This window comes from Dama dama, chromosome 12, assembly GCF_033118175.1.
Source record: "Dama dama isolate Ldn47 chromosome 12, ASM3311817v1, whole genome shotgun sequence".
Lineage (NCBI taxonomy): Eukaryota > Metazoa > Chordata > Mammalia > Artiodactyla > Cervidae > Dama > Dama dama.
In genome coordinates, this window is record NC_083692.1 from 73729983 (window position 1) to 73753513 (window position 23531).

The 23531-nt window shown below is 41.0% G+C and overlaps 2 protein-coding genes across 2 annotated transcripts; both read right to left on the reverse strand.

Moving 5' to 3' along the window:
• Positions 1–27: 27 nt before the first annotated feature.
• LOC133066509 (EF-hand domain-containing protein D2) lies at positions 28–2290 on the reverse strand. The gene has a single exon (XM_061157658.1). The coding sequence runs from the start codon at positions 2249–2251 to the stop codon at positions 1529–1531; it is 723 nt and encodes a 240-aa protein (XP_061013641.1). The 5' UTR covers positions 2252–2290; the 3' UTR covers positions 28–1528.
• Positions 2291–4002: 1712 nt separating this feature from the next.
• Positions 4003–9988, reverse strand: LOC133066858 (olfactory receptor 4F3/4F16/4F29-like). Its single transcript, XM_061158256.1, has 2 exons — positions 9057–9988; positions 4003–4066 (listed from the first exon to the last, which is right to left on the reverse strand). Exons 1-2 carry the CDS (start codon positions 9986–9988, stop codon positions 4003–4005), a joined length of 996 nt encoding a protein of 331 aa, XP_061014239.1.
• Between the last annotated feature and the right edge of the window lie 13543 nt (positions 9989–23531).

Here is a 23531-nt window from a genome sequence, read left to right on the forward strand (position 1 = left end):
TTTTTTTTTTTTTTTTTTTTTTCCAAAGAAAAAGAACTTTTTATATTCATCTGTATAAACACATCCGCTAAGGCAAACGCAATCCAGGGCCAAGGCTGCTGCGCGGGGGCCAGTACCTCCTAATTCCTGCAGATTCTAAGGCCAAAAAAATAAAACCTCTGCAAGGCCAACAGGAGTTGTGTGGACTCTTGGGGCATCTTACTAAAATAAAGAATTATCGAGTTTAAAAAGCAGTGACGCTGTCACGACACACACGGAAAGTTGCATAACTGTGGCCTCGGCGGCCATTCACTTGTTTGGACTGGGGGACGGGCACAGCTTCACGACACAGCAACGGACACGGACACGCACACACACGGACACGCACACACGTGAGCGTGCACATGGGGAGCCGCGCAGGGCCGGGCTGGTGGCACAGGCTTGGCCACGGCCCATCTGGGGAGGGGCACAGGGCGGGGGGGGGCTGGGGGCCCCGTGCACCCTCAGGGGGTGGGTGTGACGGGACAGGTTCCCGTCGCTGGTGCCAAGGCGGTGAACGTCATTCGGGGAAGGACGGCGTGAAAGAGCCCAGCCAGGCCCCCTGCTCCCCACCACCTGGTCCGTGCAAACCACTTAAAGCACTTCTTGGACACCTCCTAGAGAACGGAGGTGTGCTGGTTTCCTTCCCCATGAAGGGGCCAAGCCCTTCCCCCTGCCCCCTCTTCTCCAGGGACCCTCTGGCTGCTGTGGGCTGGTATGGGGTGGGGGTGCGGCAACCAGGGAGTGGTGTTTCTGCCCCCAGAGCCTTCCCGGCCCATGATCCATGGCATGGCCGGCAGAGTGTGGGCCCGTGAGGTAGATTGGCAGAGCTGCCCCCTCACCCTGCCTGGCTGGGGCCCAGAGGGCTGGGGTTTCCATGTCAGCTGGGGGGCAGGGGTGGGGCAGATGGGCCAGGGCCTTGGGTCCCTTGGCCAGGATAGAAGCGCCCCCCTTGATTCCAGCAGAGAGAGGAGGCAGGGCTGCAGGAACAGGTGCTGGGGGTGGGGAGCCGGGTGCCACCGATCAGCTCTCTGGGTCTGCGATTCTTGCCATCTGTCGCTCCCCCAGTCTAGGGAGGGGCCCCAGGGCCGCGGGGGCGGTGCGGCCTGCAGGTGAAGGGCAGGTGGCCTCTGGGGTGGGGAGGAGGTGGAAAGGGGGAGGCGCAGGGAGGAGAGGAGTGTGTGTGGAGGGCAGCCCCCCAGCAGGGTGCGCCCTAGAGCCAGGAGCAGGCACGGCTGGGGCAGGCAGCGGGCAGCCAGGAGGCAAAGGAGCAGGACAGGCCGGGCAGCTGGTGTCACGGCCTCAGGAACAGCAGAGGGAGCGGGGAGAGGCCGGGCCGCTCTGGGAGACCCCCTCGACCGGCTCGTTCACAGACATCTGTAGCTTTTTTAGCATGGTCCCTTCGGGCAGAGCCGAGGATCAAGCTGGGCCTCCGGTCTGCCCACCCTTGCTACCCTCGCCGGCCGGACCAGGCGCCAGGGCCGGGGCCACGTGGTGGGGCGCAGCCTCGCTACTTGAAGGTGGACTGCAGCTCCTTGAAGGCCGCTTTCCGCTGCTTCATCTCCTCCGCCTGCTTCTTCCTCTCCTCCTGCTCTGCCTTGATCTCCTCCTCGAAGCGGCTGGACACGTTCATGGCCTGGACCTTGGCCTCAAAGAAGCTCTTGGCCCCCTTGACACCCTCGGTGGACACATCGATCTCAGAGAGGCGGGCCAGCACGTGCAGCCCGCTGTCCTCCTGCAGCTCCCCGGCTGCTGCCTTGCGGAAAATCAGGAGGAACTCCCGGAAGCTGAGCTTGCTGTCAAAGTCCTCATCCACCTCCTTGATCATGTTTTTCAGGCCCAGGTGGGTCTGGGGGGCTCCAAGTTTCTCCATCATGAGCTTTAGCTCCATCAGGTCAATGAAACCATCCCGGCCGGCATCGTACTCCTTGAACATCTTCTCCATGTCCTTGATCTGCTTCCTGGAGAACTCCTTGAACTCAGTATAGGGGTTGAAGACGCGGCGGCTGGGTGACTGGGGCTCGCCGATGCCCTGGTTGAGGTCGGCGCGCCGCAGCAGCTTGGCGCTCAGCTCTTCGTCCGCGCTGCCCAGCGCCTCGGCCGTCTCGTCCGGCGCTCCCGCCGCCGCCGCCGCCGCCCCGTTCAGCCCGGGCTGCTCCGGGGCCTCGCCGCCGCCCTCGCCCTCCATCTGCAGCCGCCGGCTCAGCTTGCTGGCCAGCTCGTCCGTGGCCATGGTGGCCCGCGCTGCGCTCGCCTCGGCCCGGCGTCTGCTCGTCGCCTGAGTCAGCTCTTTGTATGAGGTGTCCAAAGTATTGGAGTTTCAGCTTCAACATCAGTCCCTCCAGTGAACACCCAGGACTGATCTCTTTTAGGATGGACTGGTTGGATCTCCCTGCAGTCCAAGGGACTCTCAAGAGTCTTCTCCAACATCACAGTTCAAAAGCATCAATTCTTCAGCACTCAGCCTTCTTCACAGTCCAACTCTCACATCCATACATGACTACTGGAAAAACCATAGCCTCAACTAGATGGACCTTTGTTGGCAAAGTCATGTCTCTGCTTTTAAATATGCTATCTAGGTTGGTCATAACTTTCCTTCAAAGGAGTAAGCGTCTTTTAATTTCATTGCTGCAATCACCATCTGCAGTGATTTTGGAGCCCCCCCAGATAAAGTCTGGCACTGTTTCCACTGTTTCAGCCTTATCTAACTCAATGTAACTAAGCCATGCTGTGTGGGGCCACCCAAGATGGATGGGTCATGGTGGAGAGGTCTGACAGAATGTGGTCCACTGGAGAAGGGAATAGCAACCCACTTCAGTATTTTTGCCTTGAGAACCCCATGAACAGTATGAAAAGGCAAAAAGATAGGACACTGAAAAATGAACTCCCCAGTTTTGTAGATGCCCAGTATGCTACTGGAGATCAGTGGAGAAATAACTCCAGAAAGAGTTAAGGGAAGGAGCCAAAGCAAAAATAATACCTAGTTGTGGATGTGAATGGTGATAGAAGCAAGGTCTGATGCTGTAAAGAGCAATATTGCATAGGAACCTGAAATGTTAGGTCCGTGAATCAAGGCAAATTGGAAGTGGTCAAATAGGAGATGGCAAGAGTGAACATCAACATTCTAGGAATCAGCAAAGCAAGATGGACTGGAATGGGTGAATTTAACTCAGATGACCATTATATCTACTACTATGGGCAGGAATCCCTCAGAAGAAGTGGAGTAGCCATAATAGTCAGCAAAAGAGTCCGAAAGGCAGTACTTGGATATAATCTCAAAAATGACAGTATGATCTCTGTTCGTTTCCAGGGCAAACCACTATTCTCAGTCTCCCTATAATTTTTCTGAAGTGGTATTTTTGAAATGAAAGTTTCACTATTTTTTCTTTCCCATGGATTAAACAACATTCAGTAGTTCCAGCTGGGGTTCTCTGATTCCTTGCTGTTTTTGTGTGTTGATTTAGAGAAATGCCTCCTTCTCTCAGTCTTTCCTCTTTATGCCTTTGTGTCAGGTCTATATCCATATTAGATAGATTCCCCAACTACATAGTGAATGAGTTTCTGTACTATCCTATGCAAAAGTTTTTCAAGGTCATTCTTTCTTATTCTAAAATAATACCTGTTTTTAGTGGACATCTACTCTGTTCTTTGCCCCAATGAGCAACCTTCTTCTTCTGTTAAATGTATCTTTTTCTTGTGGTAAGTATGTGGTATGGTTAGCAGATGACATGTAGATCCTACCTCTCTGAACACTGCTGGTTTTTCAAATGTTGGGCTTCTGAACCAAGTCATAATGACATATCTCCAAGCCACAGTTGAATGCTGCAAGTATGTCTCTGACCACAAAAGTCCAAATCTGAGCTTCTCCCCAGGATGTTAGACTTTGGAATAGAAAAATCAAGCCTAAGTCCTTTTTGGAGTGTGATGTATAGAAATTACTAGCAATCATATTTCCTCTGTTAGAAATTGAATCTGAGATAATTTTTAAAAAGATATGGTAGAGAAGAAGATGTAGTATTTAGGTTTGGCAGTATTCAAGTTCTTGATTCTAGCTGTCTTGGACATTCAGCTTCTGCACTCAGTTTGATTACTAGCTGAGCTGTTAAATAAGCCAGTACACCCATCCTCTGACATAAGCTTAAGTTGTGATTATGTCATTTATAGTCAAAAAAGTATTGATAAGTACATCTTTGATTGTAAGTGATTCTTTCAATTACTTATGATGTGAAATACCTATTTTCTTATTTCTTTAATAAAATATTATATTTGTCAATAAAATAGAAATATGCTCATTATGTTAGATTTATATGGATATTAGAGATTAAAATAGAAATTACCCATAAAAATTATCATCTGAATATAATTATGAGTAATATACTGGCATATTTATTCCCAGTATTTTTTTATGCCTACATAAATATACATTTACACAATTGTGATTTTATGGTCTCTACATTGTTAACCTGACTTTCAGAATATTTTGAGAATTCTTTTACATTATTAAATATTGTAATATAAAATGTGTACATAGAATTGCATTATATAACTATATCATACTTATATTTTTTATTCTTCTGTTGGTCAATTAAAATTATGTTAAATTTTTTGCTGTGCTTTGAAAATTCTTTTCTATACCCCTGTCTGTATTTAATATTACTTCTTTTATAGATTGATATATTCAGAATTAGTAGGATTTAACAATATTTAAACTCCTTATTCATATAATCATCTCTCATAAAAGATTTGTACTGTGTGGAAAAGAATCCGCTTGCCAGTGCAGGAGATGTGTGTTCAGTCCCTGGGTCAGGAAGGGACTGTGTCATCTATGTCACCACAGAGCACTGAGGTAAGCTCCCTGTGCTATACAACAGGCTCCCACTAGCCATCTGTTTCACACATGGTAGTGTATATACGTCAGTCCCAGTCTCCAAGATCATGCCACCTCTCTTCCTCCCCCACCCTGTGTCCATGTGTCTGTTCTTGTGTCTCTGTCTCTATTCCTGCCTAGCAAATAGGTTCATCTGCACTGTTTTTTGTTTGATTCCACATATATACATTATTATGTAATATTTGTTTTTCTCTTTCTTTCTTACTTCATACTGTATGACAGATTATAGATCCATCCATGTCTTTACAAATGATCTAGCTTCATTCCTTTTTACAGCTGAGTAATACGCTATCGCATGTATGTACCACGTTTTCTTTATCCATTTGTCAGTGGTCATTTAGGTTGTTTCCATGTCCTGGCTATTGTAAATGGTGCTGCAAAAACAATGGGATGCTTGTGTCTTTTTGAATTATGGTTTTCTCAGGGTATATGCCCAGTAGTGGATTGCTGGGTCATATGATAGTTATATTTTTAGTTTCTTAAGGAACCTCCATAGTGGCTGTATCAATTTATATTCCCAGCAAAAGTGCCAGAAGGTTCCCCCTTTTCCACATCCACTCCAGCATTTATTGTTTTTGGATTTTTTGATGATGGTCATTCTGATACATGTGAGATGGTACCTCATTGTAGTTTTGATCTACATTTCTCTAACAATTAGTGAAGCTGAGCATCTTTCATGTGCCTTTTGTCATCTGTACATCTATTTAGATCTGCCACCCATTTTTGATTCAGTTCAGTTCAGTTCAGTCACTCAGTCATGTCCAGCTCTTTGCGACCCCTAGAACTGCAGGACTCCAGGTCTCCCTGTCCATCACCAACTCCCAGAGTTCACCCAAACCCTTGTACATTGAGTCGGTGATGCCATCCAATCATCTCATCCTCTGTCATCCCCTTCTCCTCCTGCCCCCAATCCCTCCCAGCATCGGGGTCTTTTCAAATGAGTCAGCTCTTTGCATCAGGTGGCCAAAGTATTGGAGTTTCAGCTTCAACATCAGCCCTTAGAATGAACACCCAGGACTGCTCTCCTTTAGGATGGACTGGTTGGATCTCCTTGCAGTCCAAGGGACTCTCAAGAGTCTTCTCCAACATCACAGTTCAAAAGCATCAATTCTTCGGCGCTCAGCCTTCTTTGTAGTCCAACTCTCACATCCATACATGACTACTGGAAAAACCATAGCCTTGACTAGATGGACCTTTGTTGACAAAGTAATGTCTCTGCTTAGGTTGGTCATAACTTTCCTTCAAAGGAGTAAGCATCTTTTAATTTCATGGCTGCAATCACCATCTGCAGTGATTTTGGAGCCCCCCAAAATAAAGTTAGCCACAGTTTCCACTGTTTCCCCATCTATTTGCCATGAAGTGATGGGACCAGATGCCATGATCTTAGTTTTCTGAATGTTGAGCTTTAAGCCAACTTTTTCACTCCCTTCTTTCACTTTCATCAAAGGCTCTTTAGTTCTTCCTCTCTTTCTGCCATAAGGGTGGTGTCATCTGCATATCTGAGGTTGTTGATATTTCTCCTGGCAATCTTGATTCTAGCTTGTGCTTCTTTCAGCCCCACGTTTCTCATGATGTACTCTGCATATAAGTTAAATAAGAAGGGTGATAATATACAGCCTTGACGTACTCCTTCTCCTACTTGGAAAAGTAATTGTTCCATGTCTGGTTCTAACTGTTACTTCCTGACATGCATACAGGTTTCTCAAGAGGCAGGTCAGGTGGTCTCTTAGTCCCATAAATTTTCCACAGTTCATTGTGATCCATGCAGTCAATCTATTTGGCATAGTCAATAAAGCAGAAATAGATGTTTTTCTGGAACTCTCTTGCTTTTTGGATGATCCAGTGGATATTGGCAATTAGATCTCTGGCTCTTCTGCCTTTTCTAAATCCAGCTTCAACATCTGGAAATTCACGGTTCACATATTGCTGAAGCCTGGCTTGGAGAATTTTGAACATTACTTTGCTAGCATGTGAGATCAGTGCAATTGTGTGGTAGTTTGAGCATTCTTTGGGATTGGAATGAAAACTGACCTTTCCCAGTCCTGTGGCCACTGCTGACTTTTCCAAATTTTCTGGCATATTGCATGCAGCACTTTCACAGCATCATCTTTTAGGATTTGAAATAGCTCAACTGGAATTCCCTCACCTCCACTAGCTTTGTTCATAGTGACGCTTCCTAAGGCCCATTTGACTTCACATTCCAGGATATCTGGCTCTAGGTCAGTGATCAAGCCATCGTGATTATCTGTGTCGTGAAGATCTTTTTTTGTACAGTTTTTCTATGTATTCTTGCCACCTCTTCTTAATATCTTCTGCTTCTCTTAGGTCCATACCATTTCTGTCCTTTATTGAGCCCATCTTTGCATGAAATGTTCCCTTGGTATCTCTAATTTTTTTGAAGAGATCTCTAGTTTTTCCCATTCTGTTGTTGTGCTCTATTTCTTTGAATTGATCACTGAGGAGGGCTTTCTTATCTCTCCTTGCTATTCTTTGGAACTCTGCATTCAGATGCTTATATCTTTTCTTTTCTCCTTTGCTTTTCACTTCTCTTACTTTCACAGTTATTTGTAAGGCCTCCTCAGGCAGCCATTTTTCCTTTTTGCATTTCTTTTTCTTGGGGATGGTCTTGATACCTGTCTCTTGTATAATGTCATGAAACCTCCATCCATAGTTCATCAGGCATTCTCTCAGATCTACTCCCTTAAATCTATTTCTCACTACTGTATAATCCTAAGGAATTTGATTTAGGTCATACCTGAATGGTCTAGTGGTTTTCCCCACTTTCTTCAATTTAATTCTGAATTTGGCAATAAGGAGTTCATGATCTGAGCCACAGTCAGCTCCCAGCTTTGTTTTTGCTGACTGTATAGAGCTTCTCCATCTTTAACTGCAAAGAATATAATCAATCTGATTTCGGTGTTGGTGTTGACCATCTGGTGATATCCATGTGTAGAGGCTTCTCTGGTGTTGTTGGAAGAGGGTGTTTGCTGTGACTAGTGCGTTCTCTTGGCAAAACTCTTATTAGCCTTTGCCCTGCTTCATTCTGTACTCCAAGGCCAAATTTTCCTTTTACTCCAGGTGTTTCTTGACTTCCTACTTTTTCATTCAAGCCCCCTATAATGAAAAGGACATCTTTTTTGGGTGTTAGTTCTAGTAGGTCTTGTAGGTCTTCATAGAACTGTTTAACTTCAGCTTCTTCAGTGTACTGGTCAGGGCATAAACTTGGATTACCGTGATATTGAATGGCTTGCCTTGGAAACGAACAGAGATCATTCTGTCATTTTTGAGATTGCATCCAAGTACTGCCTTTCGGACTCTTTTGTTGACTATAATGGCTACTCCATTTCTTCTAAGGGATTCCTGCCCATAGTAGTAGATATAATGGTCATCTGAGTTAAATTCACCCATTCCAGTCCATTTTAGTTCGCTGATTGCTAGAATGTCGATGTTAACTCTTGCCATCTCCTGTTTGACCACTTCCAATTTGCCTTGACTCATGGGCCTAACATTTCAGGTTCCTATGCAATATTGCTCTTTACAGCATCAGACCTTACTTCTATCACCAGTCACATCCACAACTGGGTGTTGTTTTTTCTTTGACTCCATCCTTCATTCTTTCTGGTTAGATTGCTTTTTGGATATTGAGACACATGAACCATTCGTAAATTTTGGAGGCTAATCCCTTGCTTGTCTCATCATTTGCAAATATTAATATTTCCTCCCATTCTGAGGAATAATATATTACTTTCCAACACCAATTGTTATTCTCTGCTTGGCACATTTTGATGGATAAGAAAATTGGAAGTGGAGGATTAAGATGATAATCAACTTTTGTTTGAAGTATTTTGCATAGTAATTATATGGAGAATGAGTCAAGCATTTCTTAATTATTAAAAAAACAAGATAAAATGCTTACCACCCAGAGTTATCATAAATATTAAATAAAATAATTTATATAAAAATCCAACAGAAGTTGGAAAAATAGAAACTCCCATGTTAACTCTCTTTCTCCTTATTTATTTGGTATATAGCAACATGAAAAATGCCTAAATATTACCTAGTGCATAAAATTAATAGAAATCTAAGATGACATTTTTCTGTTGTCATTGTGGGTATAGCTGAATTTCTTTATCATTAGAGTATTTAGGGCATCTTCCTGTAACTCACAAGCTGATGGCAGAGTTTCTTCATTGCTGCCTTCATCTCTTTGTTCCTGAATGTATAGATGACTGGATTCAGAAAAGGAGTGAGAACTGCATCAGAGATAGCAAGAAACTTGTCCAAGTGTGATGAAGAGAAGGGCCAGGTGTAGAAGAAAATTAATGGCCCAAAGAATAAGACCACCACAGTGACGTGAGCTGACAAAGTGGAGAGAGCCTTGGATACACTACCTGAGGAGTATTTCCAAACAGTGACCAGAATGAAGACGTAGGAAATAATCAATATGAAGAAGAAACCCACAGAGATGAGTCCACTGTTGGTGGTGACCATGAACTCTAGTCTATAGGTCTCTGTGCAAGCAAGTTTAATGAGTCGTGGGAGGTCACAATAAAAGCTGTCCAGTACATTAGGACCACAGAAGGGCAAGTCTATGACAAAAGCCAGTTGGGCCACTGAGTGGATGAGGCCAAGGACCCAGGCAGCAGCCAAAGTCAAAGCACACATTCGCGGGTTCATGATGGTCAGGTAGTGGAGAGGCTTGCATATGGCCACGTACCTGTCAAAGGCCATGGCGATGAGTAGCACCATTTCTGTGCCCCCAAAGGCATGAATAAAGAAGATCTGAGTTAGACAACCCCCAAAAGAGATGGCTTTGCATTTTCTGAAAAGGTCATAAATCATTTTGGGAGCAGTAGTAGAGCAAAACCCCATGTCAAGAAAGGAGAGGTTGGCCAGCAGGAAGTACATGGGGGAGTGCAAGCTAGTGTCAGCACTCACAGAGAACACAACAAGGAGGTTTCCCATCAGGCTTGCCATGTAGAACACAGAGAAAAAAAGGACAAGAAGAAACTGGATCTCCCAGGAATTCGAGAGTCCCAGGAACACAAACTCAGACACCATGGAGTGATTGGCTCCACCCATGTCTCTGCATTCAGAGGTGACTCAATTTTACTTGAAAAAGAGTAGAAAAGAGATCAAATTTGAGAGTCAGTGATCGTATGAAAATACCACCCTAATTCACAGAAGCAAAACACCTATAATATAAGCCCTTAAACTGTAGTTGCAGAAAATATGCAGTAATTATTTGCCACAAAGCACTGCTTCTTACTCCCCAGCTTCCCTAGGTTTTGATAAAAAGATTAAAATATTCTGCTGAATCAAAAGGGTTATGAGAGGAAGGATAGGAGTGCCGTGGAATACCATGAAGGGAGTAAAAGAGGAAATAGAAATGAGCTTATTGATTTTGCTCTCAGTCTGTTACTCATGCCCATTGTTGTTGTTTGTTGTTCAGTGGCTAAGTCGTGTCTGACTCCTTGTGACCTCATGGACTGCAGGATGCCTACCTTCCCTGTCCTTCACTATCTCTTGGAGTTTGCTCAACTCATGTCCATTGAGTTGATGATATCATCCAACCATCTCATCCTCTGTTGTCCACTTTTCCTCCTGCCCTCAATCTTGCCCAGCATCAGGGTCTTTTCCAATGAGTTGACTTTTTGCATCAGGTGGCCGAAGTTTTGGAATTTCAGCTTTAGCATCAATCCTTTCAATGAATATTCAGGGTTGATTTCCTTTAGGATTGACTGGTTTGAGCTTCTTGCTGTCCAAGGGACTTTCAAGAGTCTTCTCCAACACCAAAATTTGAAAGCATCAATTCTTCGGTGCTCAACCTTCTTTATGATCCAATTCTCATATCCACACATGAGTATTGACCATAGCTTTGACCATACAGATCTTTGTGGGCAAAGAGATGTCTCTGGTTTTTAATACACTGTCTAGGCTTGTCATAACTTTTCTACCAAGGATCGTCCCTGTAGCTTAGACAATAAAGGAATCTGCCTGCAATGTCGGAGACCAGGGCTCGATCCTTGGGTTGGTAAAATCCTCTAGAGAAGGGAATGACAATCCTCTCCAGTATTCTTGCCTGGAGAATCCCATAGACAGAGGAGCCTGGTGGGCTACAGTATGTGGGGTCACAAAGAGTTGGACATGACTGAGTGACTAACATTCCTACTTCTTCCAAGGAGCAAGCATCTTTTAATTTTATGGCTGCAGTCACAGTCTGCAGTGATTTTGGAGCCTGAGAAAATAAAATCTTCCACTGTTTCCATTTTTCCCGCATCTATTTGCATGATTTGATGGGAATAGATACCATGATCTTAGTTTTCTGAATGTTGAGTTTAAGCCAGCTTTTTCAATGTCCTATTTCACTTTCCTTCAGTTCCTATTCACTTCCTACCACTAGGGTAGTGTCATCTGCATATCTGAGATTATTGATATTTCTCTGAGCAGTCTCGAATCCATCTTATGAGTCATCCAGCCTGGAACTTCACATGATGTACTCTGCATATGCATTAAATAAGCAGGGTGACAATATACAGCCTTGATGTACTCCTTTCCCAATTTTGAACCAGTCCTTTGCTCCATGTCTAGTTCTAATTGTTGCTTCTTTGACCTGCATAGAGATTTTTCAGGAGGCAGGTGAGGTGGTATGGTATTCCCAGCTCTTTAAGAATTTTCTGCAGTTTATTGTGATCCGCACAGTCAAAGGCTTTAGCATAGTCAATGAAGTGGAAGTAGATGTTTTACTAGAATTCTGTTGTTTTTACTATTATCCAGTGGACATTGGCAGTTTGAGCTCTGGTTCCTCTACTGTTTCTAAATCCAGCTTTTGCATTTGGAAATTCTCAGTGCACATACTGTTGAAGCCTTGCTTGAAGGATTTTGAGTATTACCTTGCTAGCATATGAAATGACTGCACTTGTGCGATAGTTTGAACATTCTTTAGCATTGCCCTTCTTTGGGATTAGAATGAAGACCAACCTTTCCAGTCCTGTGGCCATTGCTGAGTTTTCCAGATTTGATGGTATATCAAGTGCAGCACTTTAATAGCATAATCTTTTAGGATTTGAAGTAGCTCAGCTGAAATTCCATCACTTCTGCTAACTTTGTTCGGAGTAATGCTTCCTAATGCCGACTTTACTTCACACTTTACACTCTGGCTCTAGGTGAGTGACCGCACCATTGTACTCATTTGGAACATAAAGACCTTTTTCATACAGTCCTTCTGCGTACTCTTGCCACCTCTTCTTAATATCATCTGCTTCTGTTAAGTCCTTGCCATTTCTATCCTTCATTGTGCCAATCTTTGCATGGACTGTTCCCTGGGAATCTCTAATTTTCTTGAAGAGATTTCTAGCCTTTCCCATTCTGTTGTTTTCCTCTCTTCGTTTGCATTTGTTCACTTAAGAAGGCTTTCTTATCTCTCTTTGCTATTCTTTGGAGCTCTGCATTCATTTGGAACTCTGTATATCTTTCCCTTTCCTTTGCCTTTTCTTGTCTTCTTTTCTCAGCTTTTTGTAAGGATTCCTCAGACAACCATTTTGCCTTCTTTGTGATGGTTTTGGTCACCACCTCCTGTGCAGTGTTGTGAACCTCTGTCCATAGTTCTTCAGGCACTCTATCAGATCTAATCTCATAAATCCCTTTGTCACTCCCAATGTATTCCCACTGTATAAGGGAATTGATTTAGGTCATACCTGAATGGTCTAGTGGTTTTCCCTACTTTCTTCAATTTAAGTCTGAATTTTGCAATAAGGAGTTCATGATCTGAGCCCAGGTCAGCTCCAGGTCTTGGTTTTTCTCACTGCATCAAGCTTCTCCATCTTTGGCTGCAAAGTACATAATCAATTTGATTTCAGTGTTGACCATCTGGTGATGTCCATGTGTAGAGTCATCTTGTGTTGCTGGAAGAGGGTGTTTGCTATGATTGGTGTATTCTCTTGGCACTTTGCTCTGCTTCATTCTGTACTCCAAGGTCAAACTTGTCTGTTACTCCAGTTATCTCTTGACTTCCTACTTTTGCATTTGAATCCCCTATGATGAAAAGATGTTCTTTTCATCATAGTTCTAATAGGTGTTCTAATAGGTCTTGTAGGTCTTCTTAGAACCATTCAACTTCAGCTTCTTCGGCATTAGTGGTTGGGGCATAGACTTGGATTACTGTGATATTGAATGGTTTGGCTTGGAAAGGAACTGAGATCGTTCTGTCATTTTTGAGATTGCACCAAAGTATTGCATATCAGAATCTTTTTGTTGACCATAAGGGCTACTCCATTTCTTCTAAGGGATTCTTGCCCACAGTAGTAGATACAATGGTCATCTGAATTAAATTTGTCCATTCTCATCCATTTTAATTCACTAATTCCTAAAATGTCGATGTTCACTCTTGCCATCTCCTGTTTGACCACTTCCTATTTGCTTTGATTCAAGGATCTAACATTCTAGTTTCCTATACATTATTGTTCTTTACAACATTGGATTTCACTTTCACCATCAGACACATCCACAGCTGGCCATCATTTTCACTTTGGTTCAGCCTCTACTTTGGTTCAGCCTCTTCATTCTTTCTGTAGATTTTTTTCAGTTTATATCTATTTGCCTTTTCAAAGGCAAGACAATCTTATTGTTCTCAAGACAATAATACTGAAATGGTTTGGCACTCCCTTCTCCAGTGTACCATGTTTTGTTAGAACTCTCTACCATGACCCGTGGATTTCCCCGAACCTGACAATTCTGAGACATTCATTTTCCTTACCCCCTGATTATCTCCTATATGCAATGCTTTAAGTTTCATTAATACTCTCTTATGTTTAGCCTCGCTGTTGCAGTTTTATCAAATCATAGTCACTTTTTCCTCAAGCCCTAATAAGCTATCTGCTTTTGTAGCTCAGCTTAGGCAGTATGAATGATCACAAGGCTTGAGCTGTGAGAGCAAATAGCAGAGTTAGGACAAGCCAGAGAGAGATCTGTGAGGCAGACTCTAAACATGGATGAGCTAATGCAATGTAGCAAACAAAATTCCATGTGATATTAGTAAATCATTTTCCATGCCATGTTCACTTAATGGTTCGTGGGATGTCAGAAAGAAGACTACATTTGAAATCAGAAGAGTTGTGATCAATTCTTAGCCCTAAATTCGTACAAAGTTGGAGCAAGTCCTTTCTTTCATCCCTTCCACACTCAACTCACTTTTTAAAAAGCGTTTCATAACTTTATTGTTGCTACTCACCATATTTATGAAGGTTTCATAAAATTGCAAATAGTTGCAATACAAAAGGCAGTTATTACAATGCAACATTGTTCATCAGCATCTCTTGAAAAACCCAGTATAATTACTGGGCAACAATATTGCATGGGGAAATTGAATAACTATCAGTTCAGTTCAGTTCAGTTGCTCAGTTGTGTCCAACTCTGCGACCCCATGGACTGAAGCATGCCAGGCATCCCCGTCCATCTGTTTTTCTAAATTGAGGCATAATTTACACACAATAAAATGCACAGATCTCAAGCACTCAGTTTTATAAGTCTTAGCAACATTAACTCCTTGAACTCAATTTTGCCATCTAGAAAATAAAGGAACTGAACGGGTGATGCTAAAGCATCCTTTCAAGTCTAAGATTTCTGTGACCTTATAGCACAATGCCAGCCCAGTACGTAACGAACCTGACTGTAACGATGATATTTTCTGTGTTGAGTCCTACCATATTCACCTCTTTTCCCTCATCTGCAGTTGATTATAAATCCCATATCCCACAAAAAGCCATCCCTTTGTATTATATTAGTCTCTCTCTTCTCTAATTACTTTTGTCCCACTTATATGATTATTTAGCATATATTGTAAATTTTCTGTGTCATTTATTTTGTCCTTTATCATAACTATCTGTAATCAATCAACAAGCATTTTCTAGATAAATACTAAGCACAAGGCATTGTTCCAGGACATTATGGATTCCATCAATTATTCAAATATTCACTACCCTTAAGGCATTTACATTTTTTCACATACTAAAAATATAAACAATAAAAATTCTTACATGAAGAATGTGAAATAAGTAGCATGAGCATAGAGTTTTTGAGGCATAAAAGATACCCATGAGTCAGAGTGATCAGGGCTGTCTTCAGAAAGAAATCAAGATCTGTGATGCAGTTTAAGATATGGATATAATTTATTTTGATATATAAATTCATATCTACCTCTTAAAAAATTACTGAGACATGATCAGAGAATGTCTCCCAGTCTGAGGCATTGTTTAATAAGCTAGCTACAAAAATAATGATAACAAGCTGAAATAAAGTAAAAACAGTAGCTACCATGGGTAAGATAGAACAATCACATCTTTACAGACACTACCTTGTTTCATATTTACAAAAGCCGCAAATGTTACTATCAACTCCTTTTCACAGTGAAGGAAATTGAGACCACAAAGGAGAAAGAAAGCCATAGGGTAGAACAGTAAATGATGGAACTGGTATTAATTCCCTGTCTTCCTCTTAACCAGTACTATTCTCATGACTTTCTGATTATTTAACATACCTTACTCCGTTTCTGGACACCCTATGCTTTCCTCTTAGAATCCTAGGCAGATCCTTGGTGAGAGATGGAAGCTTTGTCCTTAAGTGTTTACAAGCATTTGAGTTTCTTAAGCTGTTTCAAACACATTCATAATTCATGCTGGTTATTGAGATAACCATTGTAGAAAAAGGAAAATCTGTGTAATACCTGCATCTCAGAGCTCCTGGTTGAGTTCCCAGACTGCAGTGCTCCTCGTCCACATGAACTCTTAGTTTCCCATAGAGGAGACTCTGCTCATGGTGCAGCCTCATTAACAGAGGAAATAGAGCTGCTCAGTGTCCACATTAAGAAATAAAGCCCAGCATTTCACCAAGTCAAATTCTATTCCCACCTACAAAACTGCCTCCTGCCTTTTCTAATTCCCTTTCTTGAATCTCAATTTTGGATAGCAATGAATAAAGAGAAAAAAAGTAGTTTCAGTTTCCGACTGCATATGCTCTTCTCATTTGTATTAATTCTTGCTCATTAAGCTCAACTGAAGCTGCTTCTATTGTACAAGGTAGAAATTAATTTATCTCTTTACAAAATGATCCTGTCACCAGAAATGTCTTTTCAATACTGGCCTTTGGGGACTTCAACATTGTACACCAGTATCCTCAAGCTATTTCTATATTTGTCACCAACCTACTCATATAAAGACCTAAGAAGACCTAACTCTGTTACAAAAGAGTTAAATACCTTAAACTTTCCTTGGTTAAAACTAGCATTGCTTCATGTACAAATAGTTATAAAGTGCTATTATTATGAAAGATATGACTAATTGGCACACAGGAGAGTCCTGACCAAATAATACTGCAGAGACTTTGGACTGCCAATATTTCATTTAATCAGGGGAATTGTCACCCAGAATCCTGGCACATCAGCAGAGCAAGGTATGGATTAATCACAAAAGGGAAGAAAAAGAGATCAGAAAAAGTTTTACCAGCTTTACAATAAATGCTAAAGGAACTTCTCTAGGTGGAAAACACAAGAGAAGAAAAAGACCTCTAAAAACGAACCCAAAATAATTAAGAAAATGGTAAAAGAAACATACATATTGATAATCACTGTAAATGTAAATGGATTAAATGCTCCAACCAAGACAGACTGACTGAATGGGTACAAAAACAAGACCTGTATCTATGCTGTCTACTGGAAACCCACTTTAGACCTAGGGACAAATACAGAGAAAAAGTGAGGGAGTGGAAAAATATATTCCAAGAGAATGGGAATCAAAAGAAAGCTGGAGTAGCAATACTCATATAAGACAAAATAGACTTTAAAATAAAAAGACTGAATTCAATCATTTAATAAAATCTTTATAAATTAAAAAAAGATAAAATATTATTTTAAAGTTTTTTGATTCTTATACTGATACATTTTCAAATTTATGATCTGAGCTCTGAATTACATGCATCAGAATTCAATAAAAGCAAATCTAAAATAACCTAGAAAAAAATGTAGAGTTTCAGATTTATGAGGAAAGGATTTAAAAATCTTTTGTGTATATATGTATATATAAATATACTTGATATATTGAGCTGCATACTTAAAAATGGCTGAGGTGGTAAATTTATATGTTCTTTAAGCACAATTAAAATTTTAAAAATATATTTAAAAAGGAGCTTATTGACTCATTTTATTGGGATGTCCAGTAGTGGAGCCAGCCTCAGGGACTCCAAGGATCACTTGCACACTTTAGATTTTTCTCTGTCATTTACTCCATTTCTCTTGTTCCTTTCTCCCCCCGCCTTTTTTTCTCCCTTCTCTATTGACTGTCTCTTTGAGAGCATGCTAAGTCGCTTCAGTGATGTCCTACTCTTTGTAGCTGTATGGACTGTAACCCTCCAGGCTCCTCTGTCCATGGATTCTCCAAGCAAGAATTTGAAGAGGAGCATTTCCCAAATGCAGGATGTGGGGTAGAGCCATCAGTGGAAGGAGTGAAGTGATTTAGGGCAACCAAAAAGTTTTCACATATGATTTTTCTTATTGAAATAGAAGTTAATAACCACTGCTGTGGTGTTCTTCCTCCCCATCCTCATAGGTAAAATACTAGTTCTAAAATATTGATTTACCAGTCCCTTACACATGTTAAAGACATTAACTCCTATATCATATTTGTGTTCAAAATGCTTCCCCTAATTTGTTATTTTCTTTTTAATTTTACTTATTATATTCTGCAACATTAAAGTTGTACTTTTTGTGATTTTAACTCCATCTAGCTTTTAAATTGTGACTTCATAGTTTTATTCAGGAAGTCCTTTTCCATTCCAATACCTAATGAATATTCATGAACATGTGTTTCTGAAATATTTATCCACCTGAATTTCTTTTATGCAAATAAAAGGAGAGGATCTAAATTTTTCAGATTTGCTTATTAATTTTTTAAGCACCTTTCAGTGAATAATCATTTCCTTTCTGGTTTGTACCAATTTATATTACATTATTATGTAAAATATAGTCCTTGTCTCTCAGACCCACATGTAACATGTCTTTGGACATTTTCTCCTGGATGCTTCATATGCCTTTTGAATTAACAGATTCAAAACAGTGTTCATTATCATCACTGAAGACCAAGTCCTCCACTATCATCTATTCAGTCTTAAAAAATAAGAAACCCAGGAGTGATTCTTTCACTCTCACCTTCTTCCTCTCCCTCTTCCATTCTCTCTCTCTGTTTTTCTCTCAATTTGTTACTCATGAAGCAAACATCTTGCGCCTACTAAGTGCTTTAGGGGTTATTGTAGACTTTTGGGATGAATCAGTAAATAATGGAGCACTTTGTTTTGTTGTGAAGCTTATATTCTAGTGGAGCTATTCAGACAATAAGTAATAAGCAAAGCAAACTAATTTTGTAGTAAGTTGAGAATAAATAAGTACAGTAGTAATATAATAGAGTAGGTTAAGATGGATCTGAGACATCAGACTGAGGGGAGGGAGTTGCATTTCTTAGAAGGGTGGATTAGGTAGGGATCATTGGGAGGTGTCATTGAGCAAAAGCTTGATACAGATGAGTGAGTTAGTAGTGCAGATATCATAGGGAAAGTCAACCACCCCATCAGAGATATAGCCAGTATAAAGGCTTGTGTTCTCAGGAAAGATCAAGATGTCTACTGTGTCTTAGTCAGTATAAAAAAGTGGGAAAATAGTAGACTACTCAAGGAGGTAAAGGGAAGCAAATTTAGGGGGTTTCTGTAGACCACTGTAAAGACTTTGGCTTTTACTGTAAGGAAGAGGGGGTCCTGTGGAGGGTTCTGAGAAGAGAGGTGATATGATGTCACTTACATTTATAATTATTTTTATGTCTGGTTGTCCTGCTGAGAATAGCTTAGGAAAGGGTGGTGCAGTGGTGTCAGCAGTGAGAAGTTAGGAGTCTATTGCAGAATTTAAGGGAAGAGGAAGATGGTGGCTTGGGTAACAGTACAGATGCTAAGATGTTAGTGGTGAGATTTTGAAGGATTGGTGTTTAGTCATTAGGTTATGCCCAACTCATTTGTGACCCCATGGACTGTAGCACACCATAGTCCTCTGTACATGGGATTTCTTAGGCAAGAATAGTGGAGAGGGTTGTCATTTCCTTCTCCAGGGGATATTCCCAGCCCAGGGATTGAACCCACATCTCCTTCTTTGGCAGGTGGATTCTTTGCTACTGAGCCACCAGGAAAGTCCCTTTGGAGGATTAGCAAGTGGGATTTTTTAATTGAAGGAATAGTGGATGTAAGAGAAATGATTTCAAGTTTTTGACTTAAGCACCTGCAAGGATGAATTTGTCATCACTTAAGATGAAGGTTGAGCTATTTCAAATCCTAAAGGATGATGCTGTGAAAGTGCTGCATGCAATATGGAACAAATTTGGAAAACTCAGCAGTGGCCACAGGAGTGGAAAAGGTCAGTTTTCATTCCAATCCCTAAGAAAAGTAATGCCAAAGAATGTTCAAAGTACCGCACAATTGCACTCATCTCACACGCTAGTAAAGTAATGCTCAAAATTCTCCAAGCCAGGCTTCAGCAATACATGAACCATGAGCTTCCAGATGTTCAAGCTGGTTTTAGAAAAGGCAGAGGAACCAGAGATCAAATTGCCAACATTCGCTTGATCATCAAAAAAGCAAGAGAGTTCTAGAAAAACATTTATTTCTTCTTTATTGACTATGCCAAAGCCTTTGACTCTGTGGATCACAATAAACTGTGGAAAATTGTGAAAGAGATGGGCATACCAGACCATCTGACCTGCCTCTTGAGAAACCTGTATGCAGGTCAGGAAGCAACAGTTAGAACTGGACGTGGAACAACAGACTGGTTCCAAATAGGAAAAGGAGTACGTCAAGGCTGTATATTGTCCCTCTGCTTATTTAACTTATGTGCAGAGTACATCATGAGAAACGCTGGGCTAGATGAAGCACAAGCTGGAATCAAGATTGCCGGGAGAAATCTCAATAACCTCAGATATGCAGATGACACCACCCTTATGGCAGAAAGTGAAGAGGAACTAAAAATCCTCTCGATGAAAGTGAAAGAGGAGAGTGAAAAAATTGGCTTAAAGCTCAACATTCAGAAAACTAAGATCATGGCATCTGGTCCCATCACTTCATGGGAAATAGGTGGGGAAACAGTGGAAACAGTGTCAGACTTTATTTTTTGGGGCTCCAAAATCACTGTAGATGGTGATTGCAGCCATGAAATTAAAAGATGCTTACTCCTTGGAAGGAAAGTTATGACCAACCTGTTTAGCATATTAAAAAGCAGAGACATGACTTTGCCAACAAAGGTCCGTCTGGTCAAGGCTATGGTTTTTCCAGTGGCCATGTATGGATGTGAGAGTTGGACTGTGAAGAAAGCTGAGTGCCGAAGAATTGATGCTTTTGAACTGTGGTGTTGGAGAAGACTCTTGAGAGTCCCTTGGACTGCAAGGAGATCCAACCAGTCCACCCTAAAGGAGATCAGTCCTGGGTGTTCATTGGAAGGACTGATGCTGAAGCTGAAACTCCAATAATTTGACCACCTCATGCGAAGAGTTGACTCATTGGAAAAGACCCTGATTCTGGGAGGGATTGAGAGCAGGAAGAGAAGGGGATGACAGAGGATGAGATGGCTGGATGGCATCACCGACTCGATGGACAAGGGTTTGAGTAAACTCCGGGAGTTTGTGATGGACAGGGAGGCCTGGCGTGCTGCGATTCATGGGGTCGCAACGAGTCGGACACGACTGAGTGACTGAACTGAACTGAACTGAACTGAAGATGAAGGTGTAGGTAAGAGAAGAAGCTCAATTTAGTACTCTTTGCATCTAATACATTATTTATAGTTTGTGCAAGTGAAAATGTGAAGTAGGCATCTGAATAAACAAGTCTCATTGACCTGGTAGAAATCTGAGCAAGAGACTGACACATAAATGTTATTTAAAGATGTGATACTAGGTAAGATAACCTAGAGCATGAATATAGAAGAAAAGACACGAAGTTAAAGACATGAGCCCTGATATCCTCTAACATTAAGAGTTTAGAGAGAATATGAATAATGATTAGTAAGACCAAGAAGGAGCTATTGGATAAATAGAAGAAAAACCAGGATTGTGTAGTGCCTGGTAAACCAAATGAAGAAAATATGAAGATTGCAATAAATACCTGGGTTTAAGAATGAGACTAAGAGTAATTCATTAGATTTAAATATGGAGATCATTAGATAGTGGAAAAACAAGTGTTAGGGGAAGTTTTTCATTGAAATGGATTATTTGAGAGAATACAAAAGAAGAATTAGACAAAGAGAGCAGAGACAACTCTTTTGAGGAATTTTACTGTAAAGGTTTTTAGAGAAATGGAAGTAGCAGAAAGGAAAGTCACATCAAAATTTTAGTAAGACAGCAGCTGTAACACATGGTGAAAGCCATGGGGATACAGTAAAGAGGGGAACATGGGTGATGGTGAACAGAGATGGACAAGCTGGAGTAGTTCTTGTATGCACAAGAGAGAAGGGTTGTATTATGTGAGGTAGAGTTTGGTTAGATCCTAATTCCTTTGGGTTAGCAAGAAGAGAAGAAACTTGTCATTTGCCATCCTAAGCTAGAATCCTGTATCTATTTTCAGAAGTGGTGTGGCAACTAATGATCTTTGTTATAGTTGTTGCTTTTGCCTGATAATTTGATTTTGCCTTATAAAACAATGTGCATCATTGTACCTTTATTCTGGTGGAGGAGGTATGCTATAGAGAAGAACAAGAAAGAATATTTTTGGCTGAGTAATATTCCATGGTGTATATGTACCACAGCTTCCTTATCCATTCATCTGCTGATGGGCATCTAGGTTGCTTCCATGTCCTGGCTATTATAAACAGTGCTGCGATGAACATTGGGGTGCACGTGTCTCTTTCAGATCTGGTTTCCTCAGTGTATATGCCCAGAAGTGGGATTGCTGGGTCATATGGCAGTTCTATTTCCAGTTTTTTAAGAAATCTCCACACTGTTCTCCATAGCGGCTGTACTAGTTTGCATTCCCACCAACAGTGTAAGAGGGTTCCCTTTTCTCCACACCGTCTCCAGCATTTATTGCTTGTAGACTTTTGGATAGCAGCCATCCTGACTGGCGTGTAATGGTACCTCATTGTGGTTTTGATTTGCATATTACTCAGCCATTAAAAAGAATTCATTTGAACCAGTCCTAATAAGATGGATGAAGCTGGAGCCCCTTATACAGAGTGAAGTAAGCCAGAAAGATAAAGAACATTACAGCATACTAACACATATATATGGAATTTAGAAAGATGGTAACGATAACCCTATATGCAAAACAGAAAAAGAGACACAGAAATACAGAACAGACTTTTGAACTCTGTGGGAGAATGTGAGGGTGGGATATTTCAAAAGAACAGCATGTATACTATCTATGGTGAAACAGATCGCCAGCCCAGGTGGGATGCATGAGACAAGTGCTCCGGCCTGGTGCACTGGGAGGACCCAGAGGAATCCGGTGGAGAGGGAGGTGGGAGGGGGGATTGGGATGGGGAATACGTGTAGATCCATGGCTGATTCATGTCAATGTATGACAAAACCCACTGAAATGATGTGAAGTGATTAGCCTCCAACTAATGAAAAAAAAAAAAAAAAAAAGAAGTTAAAAAAAAAAAAAGAATATTTTTGGTTATGGTTTTAAAGATGAAGCTAAGCTTTATTGACTATATAATTTGGCTTAATACATAGATTGAAATTATGCTATGAAAACCTTACTCTGCAGTGCTGTTCTGAGGACTCAATAAAATAATATGCAAAAGGACTGGTTTCCAAAGTCACTTTATTTTCATATTTTAAAATGTTACTTTTTAAGAGAATGCTCAAAAATTTTGTCCTCAAGTCTTTAAAAATATTTTTCTGTGTTTTTCACATTCTTAAGATGAGTATGTACTACTGAGATTATCATAAAATTATTAAAAATGGGAAAGATCACTTTAAATTTTGCTGTGCAATGCATATTCAGGCACCATAAAATAAAGATTCAAAATAGTTCTAGAGTATGGCAGAAATTCTCTTTGTCATAAGAAAATGATAAACCTTTTATTTCCTCTCATTAACAGCTTCTTTGCTTGAACTATACTAGGAAAAACATCATAGGTGATAACTCCCCAGGCCAAGTGATTTCAGTCTCAGTAGCATCACTTGGTCGCTGCCCTCTGGGGCTGTAATTAGCTTCCACTCTTATTGTGACATCATTTTATACACAGAAGTGTTTGTGTCTATAATGATCCTGAGTAGGATCTGGTTGATTTTTGGATGGAGATATCTGAATCTTTAGCAGATCTCTTGGTTCCTTTGGCAAAAACAGGTAGGTGAGGGTTATTTAAGTAGTATGAAAATCAGAGAGCAAAGTTTTCTATGTTCTAAATTTAGAGATGATTTTGGTGATGTGATTAAAATGTTCTCAAGTCAGATCTGCTTTATTACAACAGCCTCTTCATTAGACTTCTTCTCCTGTTTTTGTTGCTTCATTCCAGTTTATCTGTCATATGAGAAATCAATACTTTTTTTTTTTTTTGAGCTCTGGTCTCATCATTAATTCCTTGCTTCTAAGTCTTTGCTCATCTCCA

Coding starts and splice junctions, on each gene's coding strand:
- LOC133066509 (XM_061157658.1), bottom strand. CDS start 2,251: ATGGCCACGGACGAGCTGGCCAGCAAGCTGAGCCGGCGGCTGCAGATG.
- LOC133066858 (XM_061158256.1), bottom strand. CDS start 9,988: ATGGGTGGAGCCAATCACTCCATGGTGTCTGAGTTTGTGTTCCTGGGA. Junction 4,067..9,056: donor CTTGTGAGTTACAGGAAGAT/GCCCTAAATACT, acceptor CAAGACAGCTAG/AATCAAGAACTTGAATACTG.